This window comes from Osmerus eperlanus, chromosome 4 (genome assembly GCF_963692335.1).
Source record: "Osmerus eperlanus chromosome 4, fOsmEpe2.1, whole genome shotgun sequence".
NCBI classification, from domain to species: domain Eukaryota; kingdom Metazoa; phylum Chordata; class Actinopteri; order Osmeriformes; family Osmeridae; genus Osmerus; species Osmerus eperlanus.
In genome coordinates this window covers 12335242-12355767 of record NC_085021.1, presented here as the reverse complement: position 1 = coordinate 12355767, position 20526 = coordinate 12335242, and the positions used below count along the sequence as shown (strand labels likewise).

At 47.1% G+C, this 20526-nt stretch overlaps 4 protein-coding genes across 8 annotated transcripts in view; 2 read left to right on the top strand and 2 right to left on the bottom strand.

The window, feature by feature from the left end:
* The window catches only part of LOC134018845 (prickle-like protein 2), a 42383-nt gene extending 39990 nt beyond the window's left edge, over positions 1–2393 (top strand). For both annotated transcript variants that reach the window (XM_062459144.1, XM_062459145.1), the window contains 3 exons: positions 123–277; positions 385–1198; positions 1303–2393. In XM_062459144.1, the coding sequence (XP_062315128.1) occupies positions 123–277; positions 385–1198; positions 1303–2330 (1997 nt within the window). In that variant the 3' untranslated portion in view covers positions 2331–2393. The remainder of the gene's footprint in view (positions 1–122; positions 278–384; positions 1199–1302) is intronic.
* A 1681-nt stretch (positions 2394–4074) lies between these two features.
* LOC134018843 (periphilin-1-like) lies at positions 4075–10529 on the bottom strand. Of its 2 annotated transcripts, none has more exons than XM_062459129.1 (7): positions 10383–10529; positions 9763–9846; positions 9339–9433; positions 8853–9061; positions 7357–7418; positions 6356–6481; positions 4075–4608 (listed from the first exon to the last, which is right to left on the bottom strand). In XM_062459129.1, the coding sequence occupies exons 1-7, from the start codon at positions 10404–10406 to the stop codon at positions 4423–4425; spliced, it is 786 nt and encodes a 261-aa protein (XP_062315113.1). In that variant the 5' UTR covers positions 10407–10529; the 3' UTR covers positions 4075–4422. The 2 variants fall into 2 exon arrangements, with proteins under 2 accessions (XP_062315113.1, XP_062315112.1); XM_062459128.1 differs by having other exon boundaries at positions 10047–10513.
* A 617-nt stretch (positions 10530–11146) lies between these two features.
* Positions 11147–14805, top strand: LOC134018842 (receptor-type tyrosine-protein phosphatase V-like). 3 transcript variants are annotated; one of them, XM_062459125.1, is made up of 11 exons: positions 11147–11336; positions 11795–11938; positions 12049–12142; positions 12243–12333; positions 12504–12577; positions 12670–12804; positions 12916–13038; positions 13145–13305; positions 13426–13561; positions 13836–13903; positions 14024–14805. In XM_062459125.1, the coding sequence occupies exons 2-11, from the start codon at positions 11934–11936 to the stop codon at positions 14241–14243; spliced, it is 1107 nt and encodes a 368-aa protein (XP_062315109.1). In that variant the 5' UTR covers positions 11147–11336; positions 11795–11933; the 3' UTR covers positions 14244–14805. The 3 variants fall into 3 exon arrangements, with proteins under 3 accessions (XP_062315109.1, XP_062315110.1, XP_062315111.1); XM_062459126.1 differs by having other exon boundaries at positions 11148–11336; positions 14027–14805; XM_062459127.1 differs by lacking the exon at positions 12504–12577 and having other exon boundaries at positions 11148–11336.
* Positions 14806–15109: 304 nt separating this feature from the next.
* LOC134018841 (transcriptional regulator QRICH1-like) lies at positions 15110–20432 on the bottom strand. Its single transcript, XM_062459123.1, has 11 exons — positions 20202–20432; positions 19098–19370; positions 18843–18983; positions 18492–18632; positions 17411–18308; positions 17165–17319; positions 16940–17054; positions 16727–16835; positions 16496–16644; positions 16184–16274; positions 15110–16063 (listed from the first exon to the last, which is right to left on the bottom strand). Exons 2-11 carry the CDS (start codon positions 19341–19343, stop codon positions 15874–15876), a joined length of 2235 nt encoding a protein of 744 aa, XP_062315107.1. The 5' UTR covers positions 19344–19370; positions 20202–20432; the 3' UTR covers positions 15110–15873.
* Between the last annotated feature and the right edge of the window lie 94 nt (positions 20433–20526).

Here is a 20526-nt window from a genome sequence, read left to right as displayed (position 1 = left end):
ACAATCTTGCACCAGACATAATGTCTTTATCTCAGTCCTTAAAGTTAGATCTGTCCTCTGCTTACTGATGTAATTTCTTCTTTTTCTCTTTCTCTGCTTCTGTTTGTCTCTTTTTGTCCTAGGAATAGACCAGGGCCAGATGACGTATGATGGGCAGCATTGGCACGCCACAGAAGAGTGTTTCTGCTGTGCCCGCTGTAAGCGTTCCCTGCTGGGACGGCCCTTCCTGCCCAAGCAGGGACAGATCTTCTGCTCTCGGTCCTGCAGCGCTGGGCAGGTATGATACAGTGCACTTTACTGTAGAAATAGATGTTTATTTTTCATATTTAGTGGAAATAAATAGTAATAGATATATCTAATCACTTCAACCCATTGATGGATCAGGATCCGGATGAGTCCGACTCCTCTGACTCAGCCTTCCAGAGCGCCCGCTCCCGCGAATCTCGCCACAGCACCAAGATCGGGAAACAGGAGCGTCGCAGCGCTGATCCAGATCGTAGGAGTGCCGAGGTACGACAGAACCCCCCACCTCCCATGCCGGACCGCCTCTCTGCTGAACTGGACCCCATGTCTGTCCAGATGGACCGTCTGAGCCTCTCCTCTAGCCAGACCCCCAGCCGCACGCCCAGCCGCACTCCCAGTCGCACCCCTAGCCGCACCCCTAGCCGCACTCCTAGCCTGAACCAGGTGTGGATGAGCCGGGACGAACCCTACCCCCCTGCCTATGAGGGCTCTCCCCGTGACCCCTCTCCCACCCCCACACCCCTGCAGCTCCTGGGGCAGTGTAATCCCAGGCAGGGCTACAGCCCCAGCCCCAACTCACACCCCCCAGCCCAGAGCCCGGTCAACCCAGGGAAGAGGCCTGAGTCCTGGGTTAAGGAGCAGGGCAACACCAAGAGGACCCCCATGGCTGCACTAAGGGGACACTCCTTCAACGAGAACTGGATCCACCACAGTCAGGATGAATTTAGGCCCACCAAGCTGCGGACCCAAATGAGCTTCAACGAGATGTCCAGCCAGAACCAGGGATTCCCCGATAAGAGAAGCATTAGCCTGCACGGCTTCCAGAGGGACAGCCGACCCCCTCTGACCAGGAACAGGAACCCCATCAATGGCCTGAGCTTCAACGAGCCCCTCACCCCTCTGGAGCAGACCCCCCACGGCTCCATAGAGTCCCTAACCATGTCCAATGCCACAGGTAGAGTACCCTTTCACCTTTAATAGAATAGAGAAGAACTAGTAAGGCTATAAATTGTATAAACAAAGGAATATAAGATCACCTGTGTGTGTGTGTTTCCCCAGGTAACTCTCTGGATGGGGGTACTAAGCGTCAGGAGCACCTGTCTAGGTTCTCCATGCCAGATCTGAGTAAGGACTCAGGCATGAACGTGTCTGAGAAGAGCAACATGGGCACACTCAGTTCCTCTGTCCAGTTCCGCAGCACCGAGTCCCTGTCCTCCTCTCGGCCCTACGGGAACCTGGACGCTCCTCGGGTGGGATACCCCCTCCAGTACTGGGACGCCCCCCAGCCCCCGGCCTTTGAGGGCAAAGGTTGTGTGGGGCTGATGGGCAGCAGTGGTAACCTGCGACTACCCCCCCTGAGTGAGAGAACCCCCCGTCGACGGGTCAACGCGCCAGATCCCGTATCTCAGCAGCAACCGCAGCAGCAACCCCCAGCGGGGCGTCGCAAGCACCACCGTGGTAACCCCGGCAAAGGCCACCATCGCAGCGGGCGCCACCACAAGCGCTCCCGCCGCTCTCGTTCTGACAACGCCCTGCACCTGGCTGCCGATAGGCCAAGCCACATGGTGGAACCGCCCCATCGCCGTGTCCAGGAGGACTATGATCGCCTCCCCTCCGGCCACACGGCCAGGGAGATGTTTGGTCTGGGGGGTCCCGGCGGGTACAGACAGCAGCCCTACAGGCCCTGCCCTCGCACCACCTCTGACCTCACCCTGCAGAACGCAGGTGGGGCCGGCGGCCAGCCCCTGGGTCTCGGGGGGCCATACTGGGGGGAGGGCTACGGTGAGGGAGGGGACCCCTGGTGCTCCAGCTGCTCTTCATCCTCTGAGTCTGAGGAAGACGAGGGCTACTTCCTAGGTGAGCCCATTCCCAGGCCTGTGCAGCTGCGTTACCTTAACAACGAGGAGCTGCGCCACCGCTACAGCCCTTCTGGTCTGGCCGGGCACCCTGCCCTGCACGGACCCCTGCACGGACCCCTGCACGGACCCCTGCACGGGCCCCTGCACGGGCAGCATCACCACGGCCAGATGCATGGACAGCTCCACACACGCCACAGGAGGAAGAGCAAGAACTGCGTCATCTCCTAGAACCAAGAGAAGCAGAGGGACGGAGGGGAAAGAGAGTGGGTGGGAGAGAAAGTGACAGAGAGACAGAGAGATGGGAAAGGGAGTGGGAGGGTGAGAGGGAAAGGGAGGGAGGGAGAGAGAGAGACCAAAGCAGTGTGTGAAAGGGACAGGGAGAGGTAGGTAGAGAAAGAGGGAGTGGGAGGGTGAGTAAAATGGAGAGTAAAAGAGAGCATGTGTGAAACAGAGAAAGAGAGTTTGAGGAGGGATGATAAAGAGATGCACATGTTTGATGTGTGTGAGCTTACACAACTGGTCCTGCATTGGGGCTATTGTTTGTGTATACCTCCACAGTATGATGTTGTCGTAGGCTGAGCTGCCTTACACAACTGGAATGTTTACAATGATAGGGAGTCAGGTGACTTAAGGTGGCACAAACAGAACATTATTGTTATACGATTAATATTTAGCTTAAGAATGGTTTAGTCAAATGAAGGGTAAACTATTAGTGTGTGTACAGTGTGTGTGTTCTACAGTTAAAGGAGCTAATTGAAAAAGCATTCTAAATAATGAGGAATGATCACTAGCAAAAAGCCTCAGCACACACTTCAGGCTTGAAGTGTGTGTGTGTGTGTGTGTGTGTGTGTGTGTGTGTGTGTGTGTGTGTGTGTGTGTGTGTTGTTTACCCTCATACACATGCTGGTGTGTAGGCTGTGGACTAACCAGACTAACCAGAAATCAACACATGATGGTGTGCTTGTGGTCAATACGTGCTAGGTTCTCTGCTGTGTTGTCGTGTTCTACCAGAGCTGCTGGGTATGGCATTGGTTAGCTGACCCAGTGTTCTGACCTTGTATAGCTACTAGTCTGTTTAACCTTGTGCTCTACATAGCCTGCTCTCCATGCTTTCTCAAGGACTCTGACCAGTCGGCTCCTTGACCATTCAGGCTCAGTAACGTCAGGTACGGTCTCGTTTTTCCCCGCAACATGCTTTGTTTTTGACGGTTACCTCTAGATTAATAATATGAATAAATAATGTTAAGAATGAAACCTGTTAAATGTATATACAGTCAAATAATTATGTTATTTAAGTTATGGATGTAGTAATGTAAATGTTCTGTACATATTGTCCTAAATATTTATATATTTTGTATCTAAAGAATCATTATTTGTATAACATTATGTAGAGATAGAGATTCTTGCATGTTCATTTGTTGATGTTGTCACCTATTGGAATTAAAGTTTACTTCACTGAAGAGTGAAAGGGTGGTGTCTCCTTCCTCCCCTGGTCTTCAAGCAGGTGGTTGTGTGTGTGTGGGGGGGGGGGGGGGGGGGGGTTGTAGTGAGGTGCAATGTGTTGGTTCAGTTTGGTTGGTGAGCTTGACTGACAGGCCTTCTCCTTCCTGACATGTGTCCAGTCTCGGGTGTAGAAACACCATCTGCTCATCAGCATTCTGCTCAGCCTGAATAATTGTCTGTTCAATGATCACCCATCAGGCAGGATCAATGCTTTATTACACAATAACTCCTGGTTCCTTCTTTGGGTCACTCCCTACATAAATCCACACAGACTGGACTCATAGAAGCCTATTTCACAGAGCATGAAAAACGATCAGGTTCAGGCCATCTGAACATGTACAATCCAAAACAAAAATGTCAAAGAAGCAGTTGGTTGAAGTGACCATTTGGTTTAAAAAAAGTTGTGCACTCTTTTTGTGGGATTTGTTTTTCTTAATTATGATAAAGTTATCATTTCAATACATCCACATAATTATAAGTTTTTAATTCAGAATCATTCTAGAGAGCCAGTATGTAATCAAAACAGAAATATAGAATGTTTCTGAGTACTGTAAACACGGCTGTTCCAGTAGCAGACATATCAGGCAGGTTGAACCAAATCCAAGAGCACCAGGAGTGACTTTGACAGCTGACAAGGACAGGCCAGTTCACTGGGGGACTAGCTGTCACAGACGGTAGTGTCCAGTGCCCTCATGCACCACGTACAGTCTACATTCCACAGGCCATGGCCATCCAGTCAGCACTCTACACATTTTAAAGGGTGAGTTGATTCATCAAGCCAGGGGAATGTAAGGTAAGTAGCCAAGAGGAGCGTGTGTCACATTGGAGATGGTTCTTTGGAGTCGTAGTCTGTTATGAACTGCTGCATGGCATCCACACAGCGCAGGCCTATCTCCTTGAGGTTGTCCTGCAGGGATGTCTGGATGGACAGCTCCAGAGATGGGTCTTTCGCTATCAGCATCCTCACCACCACACCAAATGTATCACAATCCTGACGGTACACCTGCAACATGCAAACACACCATCAGCCTAGCCGGCAGTTTGTTGAGAACTAGAGTTGGATCTAGAACTAGAGTTCTCTTCACTGCATGTGAGACGTGTGTTAACATCATGACTCATTTGCCATGGTGAAGGAGTGTTGCACAGATGGTTGTCTTGATTACCAAAGGGGGGCAAAACTGAGGATAGGATTAAGAACAGTATGGAACAGAGGAGGATAGGTAGAAAGATGGTCCTGAGAGGGAGAGAGGAATGGAGATAAAGATGGCAAGGAAAGAAGGAAAAAATGGGGGCTTGAGAGAGCACTGTAGGAAATTCTTGAAGGTTCAAGGACAGTCAAGTCATGTGTATACCATTACCACTGAGTGGATTAGCAGTCTAAAGCAGCACTCACACAGCAGCTGTTCCCACTGCACATGACACAAGGGCACTGTGGGTATGGGTGTGTGTGGGTGTGGGGGGGCTGTGCATGTGCATGTATGTATGTGTCAGAGAGAGCCTGTGAGCTTGTGTGTGCCTGACGGTGTATGTCTGCATCAGCTACCTGTTGCCAGACTGCTTTCTCACAAAGCCTACCTTCTCTAGTAACCATGGAGATATGAAGAGCAAGAGAGGCCTTCTCTTCAGTTGAGTGGATGCAGAGCCCCACACACACACATATATACACACGTACACTCACAGCCCATTGACACAACTCCATGTGATGTGTTGTCACATTGCTTCTGAATCCTGCAGTACGACACGTGGACGAGTCCCATTGTTCAACAAGGCAGCAGCCCTGGGATGGTGAGTCAGTGATTTTGATTGAACTTGGACAAGGCACCTCTGGAGCAGTTTTGTTCTTTAGGTGTAATCAGTCCACGGAGAGTCCTGAGACATTCGGATATTGGAGAAACAGCAGGCTGCGGCCACTGTCTCATCTGGTTTATGAAGATGACCAGGAGAAACAGGACAAGCCCCAGGCTGTCTGTTTCCTAAATAAATGTTTTGAATTACTGCAGTACAGAAAAATCCTCTTGCGTTCTCTCTTTCTCTCCAACTCCCCCTTCCTTTCTTTTAATTTCTCTTAAAAAGGTACAATAGGTAGGATTGGTTCAGTAAAAAAGTTATGTTTTGTCCCCTATAAACTTATTGTGTAATGTAATGAGGCTAATGAGGGTTGCTTAGCAAAACAGAGAGCTCAGTGCAAGTGGAATGTCCATTTCAAACTTTTGGAGCATGCCACACATTTCCAGACAATTATGTTCCAACAATCTAGTTCCAACCAATTGCCTTTGGCGAGACATGCCTTCAAGCTTAATTTTGTAAACCACTGTGAATCACATTTGACCTGAATGAAAGCATAAGAATTGAGACAAGAATTTGGGGTGCTGTTGTTCATAATTGAAGTTATTTGATGTTATCTGTTACTAGTTTTAAACCTCCCCCTGTCCTCCTCGTAACTCTGTCCTCCATGGGATTTCTTACCTCCATCTTTGTTTGAGTGTCTATCATTGTTTACAGAGGTCCACAACCTTGATCTCCTCTCCCACTGAGCACATCAGCCTCTCTCCACTGTCCTACTCTCTCAAGATCATTCTCCATCACTCTCAGTGACTTGCTCTCTCTCTTGATCCTACTACCCATCTATCTCTCTTCATTTCTTTTTCTCTTCGTATCCGTCTTTTTCTCTCTCCCTACTTCTTTAGCCTAACATCTTAAATGTGGTGTCGCTTTCTTTAAGTGTCTCTTTCTATAAACAGTAGTATTACCTCTTCTATCTCCCTCCTCTTCTCCTGAATGGCTCGGTTTCTTGCTGCTGCCCGACTCACTGTCGAGGGGATCTCTCTCACCCTTTCTCTGCTTTCTTTCTCACCTCCTTTGGTGTCCTGAGAGACCTAGAGAGACAGCAATATTGAGATAGGGAGAGAGAAATAGAGAGAAAGAGAAAGAGAAAGAGAAAGAGAAAGAGAGAGAGAGAGAGAGAGAGAGAGAGAGAGAGAGAGAGAGAGAGAGAGAGAGAGAGAGAGAGAGAGAGAGAGAGAGAGAGAGAGAGAGAGAGCAGCAGACAGACAGACAGACAGACAGACAGTTAACCAAACACACTTGCAATTATTGGCTGATATTGTGACAACACCAAAAAGCACCGTTGTCAAAACAATATCCCTATCCAATACAATATTTATTCAGCCTGATGATTATTTCACAGATACATTTTAAATCAACACAAACGACACTAGAAAACTGTTGACTGTAATAATAACCCAAACCTATGATCACGTAATCATGTAGGGAGGCACTTCATACATTAAATCATTAATTTTATGAACAAATATTTGACAGCGGTTGCTGTTGTCAATGAAGTGTTCTTACTTTTCTGTAGTGTTAGTTGGATAGCCAGTAGTTACATTGTACCCCTCTGTCATATTCATGCCACATTTGTGTCCCAGTGACTGTTTACTGTGTGCCAGCTTGTGACTCATCTTTTTGGCCTTGTCTTTGAGAGACCTCCACAGTACTCTGGGAGATGAGGAAGCCAGGGGCATCTGAATCATCAGTATGCGTAAACTGAAAGAGACAACCTTCTCTCGTCTCCGTGTCTGGGTCAAGAAACCTAATTATCACAACTTTCAATTTCACCCCCTTGTTCAACACCTGGGCCCTCTCTGTTTCTCTCATTCACATTACAGAGGCGCTTAGAGCTTATCTCCATCTAATGCTTACAAACACATACAACACATACACACACACACAGGCACGCACACACACTTACAGTGATAGACAGGGACAGCTTCTCCTTCTCTCGGCTGGAACCTTTAGACAACCTGGGTGTACCTGTGAAACACACACAGTACATATCTTCAACAAACCCAGATATCTACTGTCCTGTGAGAAACACAGACTCAATCTGTACACAGCACTAGTAGTTGGTCTAATATCTTCCATTGATAACGCTGAGACCACTGGAGGTTTTCAGGGAGGAGCCAACATGGCATTCTCTTTGATAACATTTTCCCAAGACCTCTCCTCTCCATTTTCCTGGCATATTTCTTCTGTCATAGAGATAGTTATTGTCTGCAGGCAGCAGGGGCTAAAATTAATGTTTCTTTAAGCAGAATCCATTGGGTATGATTTGAGAAATCTGCCTCGCAACACTTGACTGCGGTGTTCCTATGTGAGGCGATAGCTTTGTTATGGCTCATTATATACAGCTGGCTCTAAGCCCAGTCCTTTTCTCTCTCTCTCTTTCTCTCGCTCTCTCTCTCTCTTTTTCTTTCTCTTTCTCTCGCTATACAACACCACACCGATGAGTCACCATTATAGCACATCTCTCAGGCACAGAGAAACCTGTTCTTCACACACAACACACATGCACACACCTCCACAGTACTGCAGGCTGTGCAGAGCCAGAGCAGCTGACTGAGATGGGAGGGAGATCACAGATATATCACCATGGCACAGGATTGAGATACATCTCAAACACAACATCAAAGAGATGAAAGATATGGCCTCTACACCCAGCTGTACACATTCATCAAAACCTACAGTCAAAAAGTCAGTGAAAAAGGTTCTATGAAACCACAACACAAATGAATTTCTCGCTATAGTGACACAGCTTGGAATATCTGACATCCTCTATTTGTTTACAATGATGCTAGCACTTAATTAACATATTACCATTAACATGACACATTTCTAACATTTTCACTGGCACAGGTGATCCAGAGCTGAGGCTATATGCTGATGGATATATCACTGGCAGTATAATGGATTTACTATCAGTTGCATAATGGCATCATTGTGTTACATTATAAGTATTAGTGGCCTGTGTTACATAGTGCCAGGTGGCATCGCCACCAGAAGTGATGATGAGGTGCGTAAATTCACCACGTACAGATTGCATAGCTGCAATGCAAATAGCTTCAATTGATAATTTCTTGATAACACTGCCATCTAAGGGTCACAAGATGAGAAGAGACTAAAGGAACAGGGTTGTGTTCAACCGCTTCATCCTAGTCAACGAACCCTAAAGTTACCAGTGTCTTTGTAGAATTTTATGTAATGCTGTTTGTCTTGTTGTGAGACCCAGTGCCAATGATGATGTAAATTTAATTTCAACTTTAAGAATAGGGTCGTGCTCGAATCTGAACATCGAATGAATTTTCCAATAGGTACACGGATTTCACAATTCACTTCTAAGGTCCAACATACAAGTTTGTATTCTACAGACAAATGATTCTCCCAACAATCCAGTAAAGAGAGACGTACTGGAGTGTTCTTTAGATGTTGCTGGAGAGCTGCTGTTTGCAATTCGCTGCTTGCTAATGTTCTGGCTTCTGGGGGGCAGAGTTGACGCTGAGGGCCTGGGTCCTGGTTGGTCCCTCCAGGAGTACTGTGGCCGGGGGGTGAAATGGTTGTACCTCTGGAACCCGAAGCTGAAGTTAGGCTTCCGGAACACACGCTCATCCCGAATGAAACTGTACAATAAAAAGAACATATTTCCTCAAAACACAAGATATTTGTAGACACAGAACCAGACCCATAGATACAGCGTAGTTTGTCATCTGAATCAAGCTCAGAACATAACATATAACAGTAAAGATTTGATCTTGGAGTCTTCCTTGAGGGTTTAGGTTGGTTGAGGGGCAGTTCTATGGGCGTATGTGAAGCCCTCTGTGACATGCTTGCGTGTAAAAAGGGCTATACAAATACATTTTGATTTGATCTTCACTCCAAAAGCCAATCAGGTCTTACCGAGGCCGGTATAATCCCCCAAACCTGGGTCTGAAGGAACTAGAGATTCTGGGTCTGGATGGACTTCTCACCCGTCTGAAGGGACTTCTCTTATCCTGAGAATACAAGAACATGGCTAAAAAATACACAATGAATGTTGTACTCACCAAAAAGACTGCAATAAAAACAAGGTGACAAATATTGTACTAAACTAACTATGCAATGTGGATGATGCAAAGCACTATCAACAAAATGTTCAATGGGACATGCAAAGTCTTCCCACAGAAAATGTTGAACCTTTTAGAAAACAAGACTCCTTCAAAAAAGACTTATTTCAAGTGCTTTACTTCACTTAAGTGACTAAAGAAACCCTGCAGATTTGTGAATTAGGCTACCAGTGTGTGCCTACAACATCCTGAGAGCAGATAACTAGAAGTGGGCCTACCTGAGGAGCTCGTTTGCTGTGACCCTCATCCAGCCTGTGATCCACTGACTTCTGGTTGCGGTCTCTGTGCCTTAACATGGGACACTGAAAAAAGAATTGGAAGCGCTGAAACGCAACATAATGATAGTGTACATGATAAAACTACATTTTTACAGAGCAATGTCTCAATAACTATTTGTACTCGGAACACCTGAAGTTATCGAACTGTAGCCTAAAGTCTCCAACCATATTGCAGGATATAATTCCGCCAAATGACAAACAATGGAGATACATCATGTTCTTACCTTCCTTAGCGCATCGTGTGGTCGTAAATCCATTTATATTGTTTAAAACATCAAATTATAACTTCAAATCAGTAAACGTATGGCTATCTTTGTATGTCTACGACACCAGGAAGTGTTTTTCAGCCCTATGAATTTCGTGACATTGTTACTTTTAATCCAGTAAAAACATCACCATACTTTCGATTTCGCCACTGTGCAGTTAGTTTTGTTTAGATAATCAAAATAATCTTTCGAAAGCGTGGTTTGCGCCAGTGGTGTAGCATTCAGATCTCAGTATTCTTTTTTGGTCAAATGCGGAAAGCATGTCAGACATTCTGAGGCCAAGGGCTTACTCACATGCCTAGTGCGGCAGAAAGTCATTCAGTATTGCATTTCAAACTAATAAGTAGTTCAGGTAAGATCAATAGTAAGCGGAATCCTTTCCCCCCCCCCTCCTCTTCTCTTCACCTGCGCGACCTTCGCTCGACAAGCCTTCCTGTCACGTTCCACACCTTTAGAAAATGTAGGGTGACGCGGTGGCCAGATGATGGCGCAAATGCATCATGATACAGACTCCCCTCGGATGTTTGATGATGTTTCAGTTTATTTCAAATAAGAGTGTTATAAGCAGCAGAAGATAAAGACTGTATACCCACTTCAGGGCAAACTACAGGGATTGTGTGGTTAGGAAACTTTTGTAATTACCATAGTTTTACATAACAGGCTTTCACCGTGGATTTGCTTCAGTCCTGGCTTCCAAAACTATACCAAATCACTTATCACAGTCAGTTATTAAATCATTTGATTTTCATGACCTGGATTACATTTCCAAATTACTCTGGTTCTTGGTTTCCTAAGCTGGGGTTTGTGCTCGGATACATTGAAAAAGTTAACAGTGATACAACAATTATTGCAACAACAACAAAGAAGCTTTCATAGATCCTTTATCTCAGGGGAATTTATTTTTTATACAGTTTTTCTATATGCTATATGCAGTTATGTTATATTGCAAATAGATGTAACAAACTACCTGAAAGCCATAAGCAAAGCTTAAATCATAACTGGTTTATGTAGGCAGATACCAGTTTTAAAAAAGGTGTATCCACCCACCTTTCTACCTCAGCCACTAGACAGACGGGGAGGACCGAAGGAAGAGGGACAAGACCTGAAGGCAGAATTGAAGATCTGAAGGCAGAATCGGAATTGGAAACCCCAGTAAAACCTGCATTTGTATAAATTCTTCTTATTCCATGATTCTTTCTCAGGAGTCCCCACATTGCCTCTGCTCTTGGAGCAGGGACATTTAGGAAGGTAAAACTAACACTGGCTCAGTTCTGCTGTACTATTGCTGTTTCGTGTTGGGACTGCTTTTATCTATTGGTGTCAAAGCATTTAACTTTCTTTAGCAATTGTTTAGTAATGTGTTTTAGAATGTAAGTTGGTGATGGTGTGTATTTCAATATTTTATGTTAAATGGGACAGAAGCTCTAGAAGCAAATATTGAAGGAATGTACATTTTACTGTGTTTCTGTTGACCAGCTAACATGTGAAACTGTTTTGCTCTTTCTATAGCATACTCCCACCCCCCCCTCCATCAGAACACCCATTTAAAGGGTTATTTGTGTGTTTAATGTGAAACGATCTTTCAGTCTCAAATTCCTATTTACCTGTTGGGGGATGGGACGAGGCAGGGAAACTTGTTGGGACCAGCTAGATGTGAGATATTCTAGGTTTAACACACAAAAACAAGTTTTTCCTTTCTACCATAGGAACAGCATAGAGGATCAACCTCACCAGTGTGTTGGGTTCCTGTTGTCTGGTCACATGTCTACTATGAGATCATAACGCCAGTCTTCTTTTCTTGGTCCCGTTGGGGACTCAAGTTAAACTATACTTTCCTAATGCAGAATGAGGTAACTTCCTTGACTTCTATCTCTAAAATTGTATGAGAAAATCCTGCCTGTGGTTTTTTTGCAAAGTACAGTAGCTCACCTTTAAAGCACATGTCAATGTTGTTCTGCAGGTCGAGAATATCTTCGCAGGTCTACCAGGAACTACAACTGCGCTGTCAGTCACTTTCTGCCAGTAACAACAATGGCTTTAGGCAGGAGTTTGAGGTAAAGCTCAAGAGTGTATCCAACAGTGCCAGACTCCCTTCAAATCCACAATCTTCTTGCAGTGTTTTTGATCAATTGTTTTCTGTGTTCTTTTCTGAAGTCACTCAATGATGTTGGGAAAGAGTTCCCTACCAGGACAGGAGATCTGGAGGCCAACAGAGAGAAGAACAGATACCCTGCCATATTGCCTTGTAATTAGAGCCTATAGTAATAATTGACACAGCATAAACACAAACATCCCCACACCTTAGCCTATACCTCCTCAGTGTGTAGATACATAATGATCAAGAAAATGCCATCAGCAACTCCACAAAAAGCATATTCTGTATGAATGCCATTCCCTGATCTCATCGGGTTGCAGATGACCACTGCCGGGTGAGGCTGTCACTTCAAGATTCCCAGCACTCCGATTATATCAATGCTAGTTTTGTCCCTGTAAGTAATTGCTCAGTTCTTCCTACTCTATGAATGATCTGGTTGTTTCTATCAACCTGTCTACATGGCCACTCCACATGTGCCTCTCGCAGGGTGGATGTTCGGAGAGAGACTTTGTCTGTACCCAGGGGCCTTTGTGTAACACCATAGCTGATTTCTGGAGGATGGTGTGGGAGCAAAACGTCAGAGTAATCGTCATGGTGACTGCTCTAAAACATAACAGCATGGTAAGATTTTGTATCAGTGTCAAAAAGGCTTTTCCATTGTAGTGGTTTACCTGCATTAACAGTATTTCTGTTCATTCAGCCCATAATGTATGTGTTTTTGGGTCTCCTCAGGTGTTGTGTGACCAGTACTGGCCTCTGGAGCAAGGGACAGCCTGTTTTGGATTATTCCAAGTGAGCACATTGGAACGTAAACGCGGTCCAGATTATTTTATCACCACCATTCACCTGCGACATGTGAGTCCCAGCTACATCATATTAAAAGATTAAAACAACAGGAAGGAGATCTAACAGTGTGATGTTAATTGCATGTGTGTACGTGTGTGTGTGTGTGGTGCTGAAGTGGGGCTGTCCAGCAGAGCGGGTAATCACACACTATTACTATCCTGTCTGGCCGGATCATGGGGTGCCCAAAGATGCCTCTTCTCTCTGTGTCTTCACTGAGCACGTGCGGCAGCATCTCGACGCCTTGCCACGTCTGGGGCCAGCTGTGGTGCACTGCAGGTCTGAATTGGTCTTTTCATCCCTCCGTCATCCCAACCACGTTTACTCAGACACACAACTTACTGGCATTCTATGTCTGTATCCAAAGTAGCTCATTTGGTCCCTGTGCATGTCTATCAGCGCAGGTGTGGGCCGGTCGGGAACGTTTGTGTCGCTACTCTGGTTGCTGCAGCTGTGTGTGCGAGGGATCAAGCCTGACGTACGGGCAGCTGTGGAGGACCTGAGGAAACACCGGGTCTTGATGGTCCAGAATCTGGTCAGTGCATCACCACCCACAATGCACTTTGGGAGATATACAGAGACCATTAGCAAAGTTAAATAGAACTTCAATAGAATTTCTTACACAAAAATAACAAGGTACTACAACTCCTTTATAAACATTTACTAATCTCTCCACTCTATCTGGTGCTGTCATAAATCTCTTCCATCTGTAATTGAAAGTATGTTGCCTATCATGTTACGTAGCCCAAAAAAATCACAGATATGCTGCGGTCCAGGAATGTTTCATTAAATATTTATTTCACATACAGGAGCAATATATATTCGTTCATCAGTGTCTGCTGCATTGGTTGAGTGTAAGAACTACAGGACTTAACAGGTTATAACATACACCAAAATACACAAGAGCTTTATTGATTTAACACAATGAAACCATGGTAACTTCCAGTATTTAGTTTTCCTATGATAGGCCAAATGACTGTCCTCCCCTCCTTCTCAGCAGTGTTCAGCAGAGACGGAGTGTTCCTGTCCCTGCTGTGCGGGCCCAGGAACGCCCTCACAGCTCCTCGGTGCGCTCGCGTCATGGTCACAGGTTGAGGCAGAGAGGGAACTGGGAGCCAAACGCACCTCACCCTGCCCCAACACAGAGCACCATGCACAACCTGCTGAGAAGACTGTTGCCCTCCTCAATGACGACCAATCTACACTCCCACAAATAATGAAGGGTGTTTCCACACAGACACCCATCAGACCTCACACACAATTCACACCTCCCTCATTACACCTTAATCTGCTCTCTGTTTGACATTAATGAACACACACATTGGGGATGTGTATGTAGAGTACTGCATGCCGTTGAATAACAGAGGACTTGGCTGAGGGGCAACACCTTCCTGTGTGTCATGAGAGACAATAGAGACTGCAGCAGTATTACAAACTGTTCCCTGGCTCAGGCCCTGAGGGAGAGAACCTGCTCACCCAGTTCTTCCTGATCCACCACACTGGATTGCCAAGTATGAGAAACGTGGGAATATCAGTTTTATTCAAAAACGTTCCGTGTTATGTTGAACAAACAATGGTTCCAAAGTAGGATTTCTGAATAGCACTAGAGCTAAATTACACTCTTCATGCCCAGTATGTTTAAAATAGCATGGAAACGTATTCACGACGGTTGTCAGTGTGTGGTACTTATTGTGGATGCCTCTGATGTGTTTGAAAAAGTGAGTGTTTGTTCAACTTCATATATTTTGTATAATAAGTATTATATATTATGCACATCTGTCCAAGCCTGCTTATTCAAACATGTACTCATTGCCACTGGCACGCAAGAAAGACGCCTAAGAGGACAGGCACATAGGCAGTACAGTGGCTGTACAAAACGTTCATGTTCAAAAACACTGGCAACACCAGTCACCTTACATTGACATTGCTTATAGCCTAGTTCAAGGAAGAGCCATGAGAATAATAAACCCACACAGGCCAATTGTCTCTCCCTTCAAGTTTTTAGTAAAAAATAAATAATGTTGAAGATGGGATGCACCTCTCTCCCCAGTTGAATCCTTGAGTTGAAGAGGGGGCAAGGAGGTCATAACAGCAGTTCCTCCCCTCACCTGCCTGCTTCTCCTGCCACTCCCAAGGCCAGACGCCATCCTAGAGGCAGCTGGCTAGGTCCGTGAGTCAATCATTCCCTGCCTAATATGAGTCACTCCTGTAGGAGGTGCTATAACCACAGCAGAATAAGAAAAAAATCAACCTCTCTCAACATACTCTGAGTTTTATGTATCCACACATCGATGTAATCCAGAACAACCCACTGAGAGAAGGGAAAAGGAACTTGAAGAGAATATGGAAGGCAGGACAGCAGTTACAGGATGATTTGCAGTGACACAAAACAGACAAATGAAATAATACTGGGGACAGATCAGTTTTCCACCTCAGTTGAAATCATGAGAACTTTACAAAAAAAGTGTTTACAAATATCTGAGAATATACAGTGTCTTCAGAATGTTGCTATTCTGATAACATCTTCATTAACGCTCCGAGTCCAACAAAGACAACAAATAACCATTTACTTTGGCAAAAAGACAGGATGGTAGGGTTATGAGAGAATGGCTCTCTAAGGCGTAAGGATGTGTGTCGTCTGTGTATGGTGGTTTAGTGTGAAGTCTGTACGCCCCGATGTGTATACATAACTGTGAACATAATAAGCATATGCATACCATCTGAAAAGGGTACAAAGGGAAACTCTTGGAGGTCATCGAACAGGAACATGAAGAATGTGTGAACCAAGGTCCATTTTAGCAAGAGGAGGACAAGACCCACATGAATTCTTCTCCTCCTCCGGTCCAGCTACTGTAAGTCCACTGTTGACATGGTGATGGATTCTTGGATTTCCCTTATGACGAGGATGCGAGTGAGGACAAGCTCAATCTGTTTTTTTGTGATTGGCTGAGCAGAGTACCAGAGTGGGCTGTTGGGTGCCACCACAGGTTCAGGGGTCAGGTAGAAAGTGTCATTGCGACCTCTGGCACTCTGTGGACTGACAGACAGAGGACAGAGAGAAATGAAGGCATGCAACCCATTCAAACATTCTACTATTTCAAGAACGTATACAAGCCTATATTATTGTCCCCATCCGCTCCCTGTTCCGTACACTCACCACTTAAACAGGTAGAAGTCATACAGCTTGATGGGACAGCGCAGAGGGTTCTCAGGGTCCTCCAGCTGCTCCACGTACATGTCATCCGTCACTAGGAGGACATCAAGAGGGACGTCAAGACGGAATGAAGAGAACATGTAGGGGCGTGTGACAGCATTACATTTACATGTATTCATTTAGCAGACGCTTTTATCCAAAGCGACTTCCAAGAGAGAGCTTTACAAAAGTGCATAGGTCACTGATCATAACAACGAGATATAGCCCCAAATTGTCACCCCGACTCCTCCGCCGTGGGGAGGGGTAAGCGCTCACCTTTCTGTCCTATGTGCAGGCCCGGGGCCTTCAGGTAGCGGATGCAGGTGCTCTTGTCTTTGGGGTTGCTGGGGCTCTTCCTGGTGTGTCTCAGTACCATGGAGAAGGCGAGCTTCATGTGCTGCTCCACCGTCTTCATCTGGAAGTACCTGCAGGCCAGAGGGACGGTCACACAGGCACACGCAGCACGGACATGTCTCTGTGGCGTGTCTCTGTGTGCGGGCCCCTTACTTGGTGTTGAAGAACATGAGCGTCGTCAGCAGCGTCGAGGGGGAGTGAGCGCCCAGCTGCTTGGACTCCCACAGCATCTCCTCGGTCACGTGGCTGGGGATGATGTAACCTGAGGCAGGACGACAGGGGTCAGTCTCGGAGAGGGTGACACCTCGTACACAGGGTAGGGTGGCCGGGTGAAGCCCACTGCAGAGTGAAAGCCTGAGCGTTTACCCAGTGGATGGACAGAGGGTGTCCACGGCTCTAGTATCCGATGTAGACTCTGAGAGAAGCGAGTGTAGTAGGTATCAGAGAACACATCATCCACACGGCCATTATCACACAGATACTACGAAGAGAAAGAGAGAGATGAGGGGGAGAAAGAGAGAGTTTTGTTAGAAGGGAATGAAAATGGATTCCGATGGCGTGTTTGCATGAGTGCGTGTGCGTGCGTCCTACCTTCTGTATGCAGAGGAACACGTAGAAGAGCACGTCGGCCTCGTACGTCTCCCCCTCCATGCCCCGGGCCTCCTGGGTCATCAGAGACAGAGCCATGCACAGCTCCGCCACCGCACTCGACACCAGGTCCTCCTGGAAACGCAGGGCCTGGCGACCTGTATCCAGACGGAGAGACAGACAAGAAGCGCCCAGTCAAATGCAGCCTGAGGAGTCGAGTTAACCAGCTCGTGTCTGTTGTGTCCTCACGTCCAATAGGAGCCAGCTTGGTGCTGTCGCCCTTCTCCAGCTCGGCGTTCTTCCTTTGAGCCCAGATCTTCCACACCTCCAGGCCCTCCTCGGGCTTCAGGGAGGCGGGCAGCAGCAGCTCTGTTTGCACTTGTACCTGGCCCTGCCCATCCACCTCCAGGTGGCCCCCGTGCCCAGTCACCTCCTGGGTGTGCAGCACCTGCTGCTGGGGGTCCCAGATGAGCGACTGGGTACTGTTGGGGTACTGCACAGCCACCGGGATGTGGATGTTCCCGTTCATCAGCTGGGCAGGGAACAGCGTGTTGGCTGACAGGGTCTGCACCACCTCCTCCTGACAGCCCATCCCCCCAGACCCTGTCATGGTGGCCACCGCCTGAGCCGTTTTCAGCTTGTCATTATCTACCTGTGCTGACATAGTCATTGTTGTCGTGTTAGTCCCAGCCACCTGCACAGTGCTGTAGGCGTCCTGGGGGATGGCGATGTGGGTCACGCCCTGCTCGCGGCCCCCAGCAGGGGCAGAGTAGACAGGGATGGTCCAGGTCTCTCCGGTGGGGCTGGTGATGGTTCCCGTGGCGCTGTACAGGTGGGTGCTGTCTACCGTCAGCAGGTCTGGCCGCAAGGACAGGTAGCTCTGCTGCTGCCCTTGGGGGATGGCCAGCACTGTGGCCACCTGCTGGCCCTGAGGCAGGGCATAGGACACGGTGATGGGCATGTCCACCTTGCGCTTCTTGGCTGGCTGGAGGACCCCTACTCCTGGGGAGGTGGTAATGGTGGTCCCCAGCACCCTGCGTTCTGCAGCATCCCCTGTCTGCTGCTGCTGGCTGGGGGACAGGGCTCCTACAGTCTGGATCTGGATCTGCTGACCTCCTGCCATAGCTGCCACCAACTGGGCATGCAACTGAGACACACAAAGACGGGAGAGTCTAAGAAACAGCAATAATCGAATCGTATTTGTATAGCCCTCTATCCAAGCAATATCACAGAGGGATTCATATATGCCCATAGAACTGCACCTAAACAATCTGTTAAATATGTCAACATGTAACTGGTGGTATAGCGTTTGTGTGTTTTCGTAGTGTACCTGTTGCTGCTGTTCCTCTGTGAGGTCCCCAGACTGTATTAGCTGTGCTGTGGTGACCCCCTGGAGCTGCTGATGGGAGCCAGACGGCACCTGCAGGACCTGCCCCACCATCTGCCCCGGCTGCTGCCCCACCATCTGCACCTGGAGGGGGAGAGAGAGGCACTGCTAAGCCTTCGTGACTCCTGAGGGATTTCTGCTTTATCGGAAAAAAAATGATTGTACAGGATCTTGTAAATTGACAAATACTGAGAGTATTACTACGAGTATGACAAAGAAAAAGTCAACTAGGACGAGCAGACAAAAGGCTTAAGAGGAGTGATTAGGAGACCCTGATAATGACATCCTCCTCACCTGTACAATCTGTTGCTCTGACGCTACCTGGTGCACGGCGGCTGCAAGCTGAGGAGACAGCTCTGTCGACATCACTTGTTGTTGACCCGTCGACACCTGGACCTGCTGTTGCTGTGGGGACGGCTGAACCTGCACCTGCACCTAGACAACATGGCGGGAGACAGCAGAGGCTTGTTTTAGACGATGCTTGTCATACAAATAATTCCTCAATGCATTAGTTGTTCCTTCCGGTTGTTTCTCTCTCTCAAGTCTTACCGGGCAGGCCAGCTCCAGCAGGGACCCAGCCACCTCGGTGCTGTCTGTGTAGATGCAGTTGGTGTCTGGCTGGTACACCATAGTGGTGGTGGTGGTGGTTGACGTATCGTCACCTTGTTGACTGAACTCCTGCAGAGCGTCCGGGCCCTTGTTGGCCAGGGACTCTAGGAACTCCTTCATGCGGTGCTGGGGAACACTGCGAGCCTTCAGCCTCACCAGCTCCTCAAAAGAGCCGGAGCCATCCATGAGGAACCACAACTGACCAAATAATTCCTATGGATGGAATGAGGCCGGTTTTGGTTAAAGTAAATGTTTTATTAATGGATGAAGAAGAAGAGTAGAAGAAACGTGTCTATCACACACGGGTGCAGGGAGTGGCAGCACATAGTACACACACACACAGAGAGGGAGTGCCCGCCTCTGAAACTAGTTCTCTGCCGTTTCCCATCCTGCTGTCCTTCCTCCGAGGGCAGTCAGGAGCAGGGGTCAGCCACATCAAGGTGACAAGTCCAATTGCTCACCTCATGTGTTGGCCAGGGGCATGGAAAGCAGAGCTATCTGTTCTGTATATTCCTATATTGGGGGCATTTGGGGAGGAAACCCACGTGAGCACGGGGATGCCAAGCAAACTCTCGGGGATGGCCGACTGGAGCACCGAACGGTGCCCCAACCGGGAATTGAACCCAAGATATTCTTGCTGTGAGGCCACAGAGCAAGGCACAAGCGAACACACAAGAGTGTAAGGAATATTTGACAAATGACAGTGTGAACAGGTTAATTCTACAGTCATTGCATCAACAGAAGCTGGGAGAGCCGATTCGATTAGCTATTTAGCGACTTTGTTGCCGCGTGCGAACTGCAGCATAACAGAATAGTATGGAAGTCTCTCAAGCTAGCCGTAGCTAACTCCCTGCCTATCAATGTTATACTGCCATCACAATGTCAACAATAATAAACACAAGTAACGCTTTTACAGCAAGTGGTGCCTAATATAAACAATCAATTAAAAAGACAGCTAACAAGCTAAGATAGCTAGCTCATACAGTATATAGCTAGCTAATTCGATATTTGCAGCGCTTTGCTCTGCTCCACTCCCTGTCTTACCTCTCTCTTTCTCTGGCCTGGCAGACCAGTCCAGCTCCTTTTAGTCGGGCCAAGAACACTCCACTAAGTCCTAACTTGGTTCTTATCACAATAAATAAAATTACACCGTATTATTGAACAACGCTTTGTTTATCCAACGTTTCTGTATGTCCCTATAGTTGTTGTTTTTTATGAATACCACTCAGATTTCGATGGGCGCCATCTTACAACAGCAGTATTTCAGCCAATCAGCTCACATTCAGGGTTGGCGTAACGCTAACGCGCGAGTACGTATTTAATATACCGCGAGAAGTATGGCCTCCTTAAAGTGATCATGCATACAAAT

Bases quoted from the DNA above. Each gene is read 5' to 3' on its own strand.
- LOC134018843 (XM_062459128.1), bottom strand. From the start codon at position 10,079: ATGGATTTACGACCACACGATGCGCTAAGGAAG. The intron at 7,419-8,852 runs GTACGTCTCTCT...TGTGTTTCACAG, and splicing joins AACATCTAAAGAACACTCCA to GTACACCCAGGTTGTCTAAA. The intron at 6,482-7,356 runs GTAAGTGTGTGT...CTGTCTCTCTAG, and splicing joins AGCTGTCCCTGTCTATCACT to GTCTCTCAGGACACCAAAGG.
- LOC134018842 (XM_062459125.1), top strand. The intron at 12,334-12,503 runs GTAATTAGAGCC...ATCGGGTTGCAG, and splicing joins ATACCCTGCCATATTGCCTT to ATGACCACTGCCGGGTGAGG. The intron at 13,039-13,144 runs GTGAGTCCCAGC...GTGGTGCTGAAG, and splicing joins CCACCATTCACCTGCGACAT to TGGGGCTGTCCAGCAGAGCG.
- LOC134018841 (XM_062459123.1), bottom strand. From the start codon at position 19,343: ATGGATGGCTCCGGCTCTTTTGAGGAGCTGGTGAGGCTGAAGGCTCGC. The intron at 17,055-17,164 runs GTAGGACGCACG...TTCTCTTCGTAG, and splicing joins TGTTCCTCTGCATACAGAAG to TATCTGTGTGATAATGGCCG. The intron at 16,645-16,726 runs GTAAGGGGCCCG...TCTGGCCTGCAG, and splicing joins CTCATGTTCTTCAACACCAA to GTACTTCCAGATGAAGACGG.